We start from the raw sequence: 12,961 nt of genomic DNA on the forward strand, positions 1-12,961 counted from the left end.
CATAAAAACTTATGATATACTTTTGCTTGATTCTTAGGGTTTCTTACAAACAATAAAGACACTTGACTAAATTAAAAACTCTTTAACAAACAAGAAAGAACATTATTTACCCAATAGGCTCCTCTTAATAGAATGTTAGATTAAAACTTGAGCTTTGGAATCCTTATTTCTGCACTTTTAGAGAAGACTCACTTGTCTCCATCAAATCTTCAATATTATATTATCTTCATCATGTTACAGCATTTAATTAATTTTTGTCATGATTGTAATATTTTGCACTAGATAATGGGAAGCGTTAGATTGTTTGCATTCTACACCACTCCAGCATTTGTGCATGCTTGATTGTTTTAGATTGTTTACAGTCTACACTGCTCCTCCAGCATGTGCCTATTTGGTTGTTTTAGATTGTTTGCAATCTACACTGCTCCAAGCATTTATTTGCGTGCTTAGTGGTTCTTTAATTTCGGTTTAATTTTAGCATGCATAACAGAGAATCCCAGTCTAACTCCAGCATATCTACCCTGCTTGCTAATTTCATTTTAGCGTCTTATGACATTTTGCCTTTCAGGTAAAAAATGAAGCATGGTGGTTAGTTCTTGGCAATGCTACATCCTCTGAATTATATGCTTTGAAAAGAGTGAGTTTCTCAGGTCAGACTGTTACTCGTATGGAGTTGCCTCCATCTAAAATCAACTTTCAGGTGAGACTCGGAAGGATAGCTTCCAGTGTGTGGAATTCCTTTTCCTGTGTTTTCTTGCCTAGTTAATAAGCTTTATTTTTGTTCAGGAAACCAAATTGTTTTTGGTATCAGATTGTTATATCGGATATGAACAAGAATGCCCCATTGAAATCCACTAAAGGCCCTTGCCTGGCTTGTTTATCTGGTGCTGATATCTATCGGATGGAAGTGAATATATTAAGCCATTCCATGAGTACTATGACTCAAATGTAGGATCCCTATAAGCTGGTAAGAAATCCAAGTATGGTGAATCCTTCTCTTTAAGAAGTATTGGGCTTTCTCTGCTCCGCACTTTTTTCCCTGTTTTTGTGTTCAGAATGTCTTCATCTGATATGAACCAAAGCCATAACACGTTATATTTATTATTTTGAAGCCACGGCAGTTGTAGAGTTGCTGCGCGGTTCTGTCTTTTTGTTGGTTTTTTACTGGGGATATTTACCTGATAAAGGTATGGCAGATTACTCAAAGCACCAATGAAAATGCATCATATCTTATTTTGGTCCTTTGTTATTTTAGTGATCAAAATTTCCTGATTTTTCAGAAAATTTAAAATATAGTTAAATGGCTATTTTTCTTTAGTAAAATTAACCGCAAGGATTTTTTTTTTTTTAGAATCTCCTTGATGGCCCAGTTATGTTGTTTTGACTATGGCTTTTAGGATGCTAAGTGGATTGTTCCTATGATTTTGAGCTTGAACAAATCATTAAGGTGGTTTTGACAAGAGCCTGTTGATTGATTAACCAAATCATGTTATTTTAACTAGAAAAGATTTATGAAAATTGATCTGATTATTGTGTCATCTAGAAAGTTTTGAGTGCTTTGGAAGATTCTGGCAAAATATTCTAACATCCATATTGCAACACTTGAGTTTTCAATCCATGGAGGTTACAAGCAAAAGACTCAGAAATAAATAAACATAAAATACGTTGGAAAAGATATCTATATTTAATAAATTTATTGGAAAATTTGAAAATATGCTTGTGAATGAAATCACAATTATTATGATTTTGAAGAATTTAATTTGATTAAAGAGAAGTTGTTAATAAAAAAACAAGTGTACTTGAAAAATCTTTAAATGAATGCTACGTCTTAATCTTAATATTTTTTTTTTTTTTTGCATTTGAATTTATTAGAGGTGAATGATGTGATAAATGTTTATTTTTTATTTTTAATGGATTTATTTTAGTTTTGAAAAATTGCAAATTGAAAAGAAAAAAAAAAACCAACCAACTAGTATATTACTTGGAATAATTTCCTAAATATCAATTTGCAGTGAATGTAATTTTGCTCTCATTGCCTCCATTGAGTTATGACCTTTGATCTTGACTCTAAAATCATCTCTTAGCACTTATACATCCACTATTAGGTGGCTATCAGGGATGATCCCTTGATTTATTTTTTCCCATTTAATGCATAGAGGAAATTGCCATTAAATACTCTTCCAACCATTCGTTCTAAAAAAAAAAAAGAAAACCCAGAACATTTTTATCCTTCATGCCAAATGTTTGTGTTTCTCGAAAATTATGAATGCAAAACTCATCAATCACTAAAGGGATGATTTATTATTATTATTATTAGCATTAGCATTAGCATTTGTATATTTCCTGCATTGGTAACATTCATCTTCAATAGTATGTTCTATGTATGAGCTCAAGTCATGTTTATCTCTGCTGGATGAAGCAAAGGATTTCAGAAGCAACATTGCTTTCACATAGAGAAACTGTGTGGCTTTCTGAAGGCACTACGTCTTCTTTCTTGTAGCTATCCTCGTCGCGCAGAAGCCTCTCGCTGCCTCGCGCCACCAAACCTCGCACCATTACAGTTTTCTGTATCCCAGGCAGGAGCTGTTCCCAGTCCGTGTCTCCTTTCTCACCCATAATTACCAAAAATTTCGAGAGATCAATGCTCCAACGCATCGATAAGTATCTGCCAAAGAATAATGCATGGCATGGCATTAGTGAATCCAATATGTAAGAAATAACCATCCATAATGCATCGACAAACCTCAAAGCAAACGCCCTGGATGCAAAGAGAGGAATGACATTTAGCCGTGTGCCTGCCCGTGCGTAAACGAGGTTGCAGCGGAAGCCTCGCATCCGCAGCCTTTGCCTTATGGCGTCGATCTTCCGAAACTGGCACACAATAAATGTCAATCTTCTTTTTCCTTGGAAAAATATATATACATATGCTACGTTACGCGACGAGAAATTCATGACTCGTGCGCGACACCCGCGACCCACCGTCGTTGTCACCGCCCTCGCCGTGCCGTCCGATCGTCGTCTCGGGCGCGATCGATGTGCCGCTTGTCGGCGCGCTTCCGCCATCGGCGCCGGATAGTGGTCGGAATCCGACGAAATTCTGTCGGAAACAGAGTCGGCAATGGTTGTGCCATTTTCGGCCAAATCGCGGTCAGAGACCGACTGAGGAAGGATTGATGTCCGATGCCGGTCCTTCCTCAGTCGGTCTCCGACCGCGATTCGACCGAAATCCGGCTCGATCACCGTCGATAGTGACTGCGCTGTGAGCGGCGGTTATTTCCAACGAAATTCGTCGGATTTCGATCATTATCCGGCCGAAATCGAGGCAGCGGTCGGACGGCGCGGCGAGGACGGCAGCAGCGACGGTCCTCGCCGCGGGTGTCGTGCACGGATCGCGGCGAGGACTTCGTCGCGCAGCGAAACAATTAGGTATATATATATATATATATATATATATATATATATATATATATATATATATATATATATATATATATATATATATATATATACGAAACGGCTACCGCCCACTGCGCGACACCGTGCGCACCGGAACCCCGCCGCTTCCACCGCCGTCGCGCAGCCGTCCCTTGCACAGACGTTTCTCCGGACCGGACCTCCGCCGCTTCGCCGCCGCCCGTTCATCGCCGTCCGACCACCGTCGGCCGCCGGACCGGGCCCGCCAGAAACGCGACAGACTCGCCGGCGGTCCGGCGGTGGCCGGATTCCGGCCGCGACGGCCGGAGACCGGCCGCGGTCGACGCGCCCGGCCGCGTCGACCGCGGGCCAACAGACATCCGGCTGTTGTCCGATTCCGGCCGATTTCGGCCGACAGTGGCGCCAGGCACTGTTGCCTTGATTCCGGCCGGAATTCGGCCGGATTCCGGCCGAATCCGGCCGGAATTCGATGCCGGAATGTGCGCCGGCGAGTTGCGGTTCCATCGGCACCGGTCCGGTGATCGGGATGGTCGGACGGCGATGAACGGACGGCGGAAGCGCGTGGAGGTCGGCGTCGATCGGAGCTCACGGGTGCGTCGCGCAGGAGCGCAGGATAACGGAGCGCAGGAGATCAAATCTATATATATATATATATATATATATATATATATATATATATAAGAGGAGAGGGGGAACTGACGTTGTCTCTTGCTTTGACTGAGTAAGCGTGGCAACGGGGGCGGCAAGCCGCTTCGTCGACCGCCAGATCTTCCTCCTTCGCGCCGTCCAGCCGCGCAAGCTGGAGCACCGTGGTCTTCACGTTCTCCGCCGGCCACCGGTACTCCACGTGGCTGCCGTAGTCCGCGTCCTCCGGTGCGTCTCGAGACGGGTAGTAGAGTTCGCTCCCGCTCCCGCACACGAGCGCGTCGAACGCCCCCGGGTCCACGTGGCAGGATCGTAGAGCCTCCATGGTCTCCTCGACGGTGGACCCTGTGGCCACCACGTACGCCGCCCGCCCCGCGTCGCTTACGGCGGGCATCGCAGCCTGCAGAAGCCGCCTGAGATCGGCGACCGCTGGCCGCCCGTCCTCGTCGTAGCAGTCTGCGGCGATGACGACGACGACGACATGGTGGCGGCGCCCGGGGCCAGCTGGGGCGTGATCTTTGGCCGAGGAAGCGTGAGGAGTTTCGTGGCGGCGGCGGATGTCGTCGACGATAGCGGCGGAGGCGAGCTCACCGTTGGCGGAGAGGGCGCCTGTGGCGCCGTCGTCAAGGGAGAAACGGAGGGAAAGGTCGTCGCCGAGTTCTCGGAGGGAGTCGCTCATGGGTTCGGGGGCGGGCGGGGGGAGATCGAAGCAAGGAGAGGATGGGTGGCCCAGCGCCCGGCAGTTCTCCACGTGGGAGAGGTAGGCGCGGCAGTGCTCCGGCCAAGAGAAACAGTGAATGTTCTTGAGGCCGTTGCGCCGGCACTCCAGCCACAGCGATTTGTCCGTCACCAGCTTCAGCAGCGCGTCCGAGATCGCGCCTTGGTCGTGAGGATCCACCAGCACTCCATTGTTCAATACCTGAAATGAAAAGCTCATCCCATCGAACTCGTTTCCCAATTCAAATCAAAGATAAACAATCATGACGAAGAGAAAAATACCTTGAGAATGTCGACCGGTCCTCCGTTCGTCGTCGCCACCACTGGTAATCCATAAGCAGCCGCCTGCAGAAGATCATAGAAACACACAAACTGCATCACTGTTCCTTGTTGTTCCAAGCAAAACGTTCATTATGTACCTCTATGAGCGTGAGGCCAAAAGGTTCCACGAGGGCTGGATTGATGAAGACTCCCTGCTCAAACGAATTATGAAAATATGATGGAAAAAAAAAATCGAAGAACACTGCAGTCGACAATACCTTAGTCTCTGCGGCGAGGCGATAGATTTGGGGGACGTCAGATTGTTTGTGATGCTTTGGGTAGGACACCTGCCCGTAAAGATCATACCTGTCGATCGACTTGAGCACCATCGCCAGAACAGCTGCACTGCTGCCGGGCATCTCTTCGATGTCGTCTCTGTTTCCGAGTATCAGAGTCTGCCACAAAGAAACAGAATATGCATGCCGGAATGATCGCCGTTTGGCTCCAGATTTGACAAATATAATCACGTATATGATTGAACGAGAATGCTATCCTGCCGACACATCCGTGCACCCGCCGCTGCCACTGCCCCTGCTGCCTCCGCCAGCCGCCGCTTCGACTGCGATCGATGCGCCGTTCACCGGCGCTCCGTCCGATGGCGAATTCCGATCAGATAGTGGTCAGAATCTGACGAATTTGATCGGAAATAGGACCGACAGTGGCGCACGTCGGATTCCGACCAAATCGCAGTCGGAGATCGGCCGAGGAAGGACCGGGCACCGGATTCCGATCATTTCGTAGTGTCGGCTATGTTTCCAGCCAAATCGCGGTCGGATTCGGCGACCACTATTCGCCTTCGGAATCCGCTGCAATTTACCGGATCGGAGCGTCGGCGAGCACCTGCCGTCGATCGCGCTCGAGGCGGTGAGCTGCGCATCGATTGCGCCCGAAGCGCCGGCGAGCGGCGTGTCGATCGCGCCCGAGGACGGCCGACGGTGGCTAGACGGCGCGGCGAGGGCGGCGGCAGCGGCAGTGGGTCAAAGGTGTGCGCACGGATCGCCCGGGATAAATCACACGGCATAACATTTCTCTGTGATTGAGTACCAGATTTGCGAGCTCTCGTAGACGGTGGCACTCCCCGAATGCCTTCAACAGAGTCATCACGTTCTTCTTTGGATCTGGTCGAGACAACGCCAGGATCATCGGCTTGTGAGGGTTTGTGAAGAACCTCATGATCTGCTCTCATTTCGCCGACCAGAAAGTGAGCGAAAGTTCAAAGTTAGTTTGCCTTATCGAAACATTTGGATGGTTACCTCTGACCAGATGGGAGGCAGGTCCCTTCTGCTTTGAGCTCTGTCTGAGCTGATCAAAGATGATATGTCTCCATCTCCTTCCACCAGATCCTGCGTCTTCACGTAGCTGAAATCCATGCCCGGCGGTATGACCGCCATCCTGGGCATGTGCCGTCCGAGGCAACTCACGCCTCTTCGCCTTCTCACCCGGAGCTTCCTCTCCAGTTTGAGATCGAATCCGTCGTACGAGCCCCACTGCTCCTCGATCTCCTGCCGGGTGCTGGTCACCACCATCTCTGCGGCGTCGAGCGCCGTCTCCTCGCCCTCGATCCTCCTCATGATCCTGTACGTGGAGTTGATATCCTGCCGGCTGAGTCGCCCCTGCTTCAGCAGCTGCTCTAGCTTGTTCCGCCCCAGCGAGTGGCCCGTCATGACCATCGGCACGTTGAGCGCGCCGGCCAGCCGGGCCGCTACCTCGCCGGCGTCGGCATAGTGGCCATGGATCACGTAGGGCCAGATCGGCTTCGCAGCGCCGCCGTCTTCGGCCACTTGCTCGGAGAGCGCGCGGGCCACGTTAGTTATGTGAGTCAACGCCCGGTCAACGAACTCTGGTACGTGGGGCCAGAGAGACTCCTTCGGGATGTAACTGCCCAAGTTCCGTTAATATTAAATTATTTAAAAATGTTATTTTAATAATTAAAAAATAACAAAAGTAAGAATAATGATGAGCTCGCCTATCGCGGGGTCCACATGGAAGGCGAATAATGTAGGCTCCACAACCGTCAGCGGCGTCGGCCGCGCGGGTCAACATCTCCACCGGCTCGCCGTACGTCGAATCCACCTCCGGCGACGAGATCTGGCGAGTCAACAAGTCGACACGGTAGACGCCCTTGGTGGCCGCCAGCGCCCGAGCCAACTCTACCACGTACTTCACCTGCTCGACGCACAACACAATCCAATCCAAATCCAATCCAATGTATTAACACAGGAACAGAGCAACCAAACCTGGCCGCCGGTGTCGGAATCGCGTCCTAGTTCCATGTTCTCCCCACGCACCAATCCATGCAAACTGCAAACGTTTTTCACGCTACACTCGTTTACTCTGTTTGGAGATCATTACGAATAAGATCATAATACCATACCTGATCAAGACAATGTAGAGATGCTTGCTCTTGCCATGCTCCTCTTCAGTCCACATTTTCATGTCAGAGTTGATGCGCGAGGGAATGCTTCTGGCAGTTCCAGCCAGCTCTGCCTTTTCTCCCTCCGATAGCTCTGATATGTCCTCCGCTGCATCTCTGCTCCCCTGTTCCCACTCTCTCTTCTTCCTTGCCAGGCGCCGTGCTTCTTCCAACTCAATCTAATTAAGAAAATTTTCATCCAATATCAAAAAACTACCTCCCTTCTAATGCGATCAAATCAACTCACCTGCTTCTTTTTGCGAGCCAGATGCCATATCCTCCAGCACATGTTCTCCAGCCGACTGTTCCGCTCTTGGCTATTCCTCGTGGCCACCATCTGTTGTGTCGATCGATCAGCTAATTAATTAGATTTAGAATTGAACGACACGCAGAGACTTACGAAGGTCGTAATTCAGTGTGTATACCTTAACCCACGTCTTATGGAGGTCGGTGTCGTGGAACCGGCTGACGACCTCTTCGACGAAGTACTTGGTGGTGCTGTAGCGTTCCCCTTCCCCAGAGGCAGCCGCGGCGGCCTTTGCTCCGCGTCCGCTGCCTTTGTCGTGCAGCTCTCCGATAAGGGCAGAGAAGGAGAACCGGCGGTCACGGTGGAGAAGAAGAGGCTGCTTGGTGCCGGCGTCTAATATGGCCTCCAAGTACCCGTTGATCCATTCGTTTCCAGCCATCTGATATCTCTCTTTCTTATCAGTGACCAGAATGAATATATATATAAAAGAAGGAACTAGCTAGAGTGGCATTTCTTCAGAGACCAGGAGCTGTGTGTAGATGAGGGCAGAGGTCTAGCTCGTTTTTATACAGCAAGCCAAGGAATACAAGGAAATTGTTTGTCCCGCCGGAGTTTATTCGATCGATTATTCCCAGCACATTAACTGGAAAATAGTTACGGTTAACTGATGCATTCTTTGGTGCTACGTACTGTTCTGGCTGGATGGTGTAGACGATCAAGTCATCAGTCAAGAATATGTTATCTCATGCATTGTCACTACCATCGGCGAAGGGACCTGGAGAAAGAAGCTGAGCAAATGGATCAATAGGGTGTCGGGGATTCCCGATAGACCACTCCGACGTTCAAGTTAATACAGAAGAGAAGAAGAAGAAGTAGTAGTGTATGCAATAGCGAGCCATCCAGAGAGTTTATCCATACCTGTGGGAGGGATTATATATTTACACAAGGAATATTCATATCAGTATGGGAATAGGCCCCTGTCAACACATAGGAGGCAAGCTCTGAGAATCACTGTCAGATGGTTCTGACATGTGACATTTAGGGGATCAAATTTATCAACCTCGTAACCGCTCTATGGCTCAGTACTGTTGCTAATTATTCTTACCTTTTGACCACAGGTGCAAACACGAGGGGATCCAAGGGACCGAGTCTGACAACTTTGTAACCGCCCGGATCCTTTGGCAAGGCTTGCACACTTGAGAACTTTTGGCATATTTTGGAAGGGGAGTAGCTGAGAGAGGGGGATCGAGTCGAGATCGGGATGACTGAAGGAAAGACCGAGTGATCGAGCTTGTTGAGGTCAGAATGGCCGAGAGGTAGGTCGAGTGACCGAGATGGTTGGGCTCGGATGGCTGAGAGGTATGCCGAGTGATCGAGCTTATTGAAGTCAGAATGACCGAGAGAAAAGCATGAGTCAGAATGGCCGAGAGGTAGGGCGAGTGACCGAGATGGTTGAGTTGAAATGATCGAGAAGTAGGCCGAGTGACCAAGTTGGTCAGGGTTAGAATGACCCGGTCAATCCATCGAAGGTTGACTATTGACCCCTCGACTCGCCACATAGACAAACTTCTTAACTTTCGCTGCCACTTAAGCCTATTGAAAATCCACCATATCACATACAAATAGCATGCACTCTGAACGCCACCTTTGAATCACTCCTTATGGTTCTCTTTTTATAGTCTTTTAAGTTGTCTTCGACTCCACATTCTGTTCTATTGTTCTATCTCTGATGAGTAGTTGATTGATTGATTGATTTATAATATTTTATCCGATGATACCCTTTAAATCATTGATACAAGATTCAATGATCCTTATACTTCAAACACAAATATAACTTCGATATGATTTCTTTAAATATCTATGCGTATCCATTGTTGCCGATCAAGTGTGAATCTAACACTTAGAGCATCCTATTCACTTCTTTCGGCCCTACATGGACAGTGAGGAACTAGCCAATGACAATTTTCCATTCCAAAAAGCAGAAAAGGAAATCAAGTGGAGGAAGAAAAACCAAAATATATATAGTGAAGAAAACAAGAATGTATGGGCAACAGTACTAGTACAAGTGGTAGCAATCACAAGCCAAGGATATGAAGTAGGAGGTATGGAAGGATGAAGGAATATATATCCAATTCTCAACAGGCATCTCTAGTGCTGTCTTAAACTTTTCCCCGACCGACCTGTTTCGTCTCATAGACCTAGACCAAGCCACCCTATTTGGCCGGACTTGAATGATCGAAACAACCAGCTTGTCTAACCCAACTAACTCATTCTCAACCTAATAACTTAGTCTAGTCTGACCTACTCAACTAGCTCAGCTAATCCATTAACTCAATTGCACTAAAAGGCTCATTTGGTTCATCCAACTAAGGATTCAGATGACCTATCTAGCCTGACCGACCGACTACCTTGTTCATCTGGCTCAACCACATTGAGAAATTTCATTCTCAGAGGATTTGAATAGAACCAAAATAAAGAATTTAAAGAATCTCTCATCTATCACATTTAAATAGTTAATTACTGTTTCCTATTTTCTGATCAAGTGTGGTGGTGCCAAATCTTTTTCCTGAGTTCTCTGTCACTGCAAATTGATACTTTTACAACAAGGCTGAAGGATCTTTAGACAAACATTAAGGATTATTAAAAAAAATTGGAAATGTGACTTTCAAATAAAATATTGAAGAGAATAAAAAATTGAATAATTTGATGTATAAGTGGAGAATCAGATTCTTAGAGCACTGATATACATTATGGCCAAATAGCATAGAGATGGGGAAGCTATTCCAGGATTCAAGAGGATTGGCACATTCTGGGAATGGTTCTCACCTCCACTCCACTGTCCTCCAATTCTTCAGTACTAACAATGATGAGTTGCCCTAATCGCATATGGATCGACAAAGAGAATGCTGATGATTTATAAAGTTTTTGCTAGTGCTCAGCATTCTTTTAGCAACTTTATCTTTGCTGTACTTAAACCTTTTTAGGCTTGATTATCAAGATGAAAAACTATGTTTGAAAGGATAGAATTTGATTAGGAACCTGTTTACTTTGAAAGAAAGTTGATTGACAAGGGCTGAACAAATACTTTTAGGGGTTGAGTTATTTTCATTTTGACTCTATTTGGACTTCATTAGAAGACATGTAGACTCTCATTAGGTAGGATTAGGCTAGCTTGAATTAGTTAGAGACTAAGTTGGATTCAACTTATGCTTGAATGAGTCGAAAGCAAAGTCTTTTTGGTTGACATAGTCGTTCGCTAACAGTAATAGTGAATCATACGAATAGATGATATGTGTATTCCAAGCCCGAGTCGCGTGAATAAAATAGGAGTCAAGCATAGTTGTTGCACAATTTAGAATAAAGGTTCAATTTCCAATTGAAATTTTTTCAATTTATTTTGGTTTTATATAATCACTTTGGAACAAAGAAGTGATCCCAATGTTTTAATTTAGAGATTACTCAAGGGAAATATAACACTTGAATATTTAAATCATGTGTTGTTTCTCTTAGTCCCTAAGCTCTCACGGCTTGGCTTCAACTTGTATAAGCTATTCTTTCTATTTCTCTTGTATTTTATTACATATATTATTTACAATAGAAGATCAAAAATCAAATAACAATATTTTATTTATTAGCAAATCCATCTAAGATTCTAAGTTGACTGCCTAATGGGCTTGACCATTAGTATTATAATTTCAACCATTCTAAAGCTAAAATTTATTTAGTTTAATCGAATAAGAAATTTTAAAATTGAAATCGAACCAAATTAACTAATTTTTTAAAAAAAAATATTGAATTTTCAAAATAGATGAATAGAATTTTTAAATTCAGTCAATTCGGTCCGTTGTGTTTGATTTAACTAAATTTTTACTCATCATTATGTGAAATCATGATAAATAAATATATTAATTGAGAAAGAAGAAGATTAAAGAAGACTTAATTAATAATAATAAATATAATAATAAAAAAATATATTTAAATTTATTTAAATATAGAAAAAAATATAATAGAAAATCAAGATTGATGGTGTAGGAGTTTTTATATAGTTGATCCTAGTATAAAATTTTAATTGTTATTGTTATTATATATTTTTTAAGTTTGTAATTTTTCATCCTCTTAACCTCTAACACATCCAATAAGAGTGAGAGGTGATCGATCTTTTTTAATCAACCACTAGGATAAATTTAAAAGTGCATGTGGTTCCATGTTCAACATTTAACGTCTTAAATTTTTCATCCAACCAAAAAAAAAATCCTACTATGCATCATAGTTAATATTGGAACCATGAGATTCTACATATCCAATTGTAGCAAAAAGAGAAATTTGTCATCCTAGCGATCTCACATAATCGGTCTCAGGACCATCTATGAAAAGCTAAATTAAAAGGTTATAGTTGACTACTATTAAAAAAATATTTTTCTCAACTTCGTCCATCAAATATTTGATCCATTCTAACCCATCCAAGCTCTAGGTCATGCTTGCCTAGTATTAAATTGATCAACGTGATATAACCACCAACCAACAACTTTTTTTTTTGCCCAATAATGTTTGTCTTACCTAAATGTTAAGTATATTAATAACATTTAATAGAAAAAAAAGGACAAATTGACACATTTTTGGCTCTCAAACAATAAATAAACTCCCTCGTTTGCCCTCTTACTCCCATACATATTCAAAAATTTTAGTTTTTACCTTTTTAATTTCATGTGGGTGGAGATCATAAGGTTGCGTATAATTGAATTATGCATGAGAAATATAATACGTGTAAATATTTTTAACATGAAATAATTTTTTTTTACTTTTATAATTTTCTATTTTTAATCTTTTTTTTTTAAAAAAAAGATTTAGATTTTTTTTTACTAATTAAAACATTAAAAGCTTGCGGGGCTCATCGATCGTAAGCTTTGCATGAATCCCTTGGGCTCTCCGTTTTCCTTGCGAGCATGAGAACGATAAGCATGGCCGAACTTTCTTCTTCACTCGTTTTTCTACTATTGCCTGCAGCTTTCTCCTTGCCTCTGCCGTTCCTATGTACCGACGCAACAACCGTCGACGTAGCCTCGACCTTCATTGTCGCCTTCACCCGAGGACACTGCTGCAGTGGAGTGGACAGGAGCTGGATGCCATGGCCAACGGACCTTTAGTGCTGGGCGGAGTTGGATTCTTGTGCACGACAGAACAGG

At 44.3% G+C, this 12,961-nt stretch overlaps 2 protein-coding genes across 4 annotated transcripts in view; one reads left to right on the forward strand and one right to left on the reverse strand.

Moving 5' to 3' along the window:
* LOC141848491 (DExH-box ATP-dependent RNA helicase DExH14) overlaps positions 1-1,422 on the forward strand; it is a 67,644-nt gene extending 66,222 nt beyond the window's left edge. For 2 of the 3 annotated variants that reach the window (XM_074736522.1, XM_074736523.1), the window contains exons 48-49: positions 569-700; positions 787-1,420. In XM_074736522.1, the coding sequence (XP_074592623.1) occupies positions 569-700; positions 787-858 (204 nt within the window). In that variant the 3' untranslated portion in view covers positions 859-1,420. Of the gene's footprint in view, positions 1-568; positions 701-786 lie in introns of all 3 variants that reach the window. The other variant, XR_012603524.1, reaches the window with a different exon arrangement.
* Positions 1,423-2,294: 872 nt separating this feature from the next.
* LOC141848600 (sucrose-phosphate synthase 4) lies at positions 2,295-8,285 on the reverse strand. The gene is made up of 13 exons (XM_074736648.1): positions 7,957-8,285; positions 7,779-7,868; positions 7,493-7,710; positions 7,356-7,419; positions 7,085-7,284; positions 6,372-6,996; positions 6,163-6,294; positions 5,337-5,513; positions 5,217-5,270; positions 5,080-5,142; positions 4,136-4,999; positions 2,744-2,871; positions 2,295-2,665 (listed from the first exon to the last, which is right to left on the reverse strand). The coding sequence occupies exons 1-13, from the start codon at positions 8,215-8,217 to the stop codon at positions 2,401-2,403; spliced, it is 3,141 nt and encodes a 1,046-aa protein (XP_074592749.1). The 5' UTR covers positions 8,218-8,285; the 3' UTR covers positions 2,295-2,400.
* Between the last annotated feature and the right edge of the window lie 4,676 nt (positions 8,286-12,961).

The sequence above is a fragment of the Curcuma longa genome, chromosome 17, assembly GCF_044706935.1.
Source record: "Curcuma longa cultivar G26 ecotype Majalengka, Jawa Barat chromosome 17, ITB_CL_G26_1.1, whole genome shotgun sequence".
In the NCBI taxonomy this organism is placed as follows: Eukaryota; Viridiplantae; Streptophyta; class Magnoliopsida; order Zingiberales; family Zingiberaceae; genus Curcuma; species Curcuma longa.

What these genes read in the sequence shown, in the direction of transcription:
- LOC141848600 (XM_074736648.1), bottom strand. Translation starts at nt 8,217, where the DNA reads ATGGCTGGAAACGAATGGATCAACGGGTACTTGGAGGCCATATTAGAC. An exon ending in ATTCCGACACCGGCGGCCAG is followed by an intron (nt 7,285 to 7,355) that starts GTTTGGTTGCTC and finishes TGCGTCGAGCAG; the next exon opens with GTGAAGTACGTGGTAGAGTT. An exon ending in TGCCTCCCATCTGGTCAGAG is followed by an intron (nt 6,295 to 6,371) that starts GTAACCATCCAA and finishes AAATGAGAGCAG; the next exon opens with ATCATGAGGTTCTTCACAAA.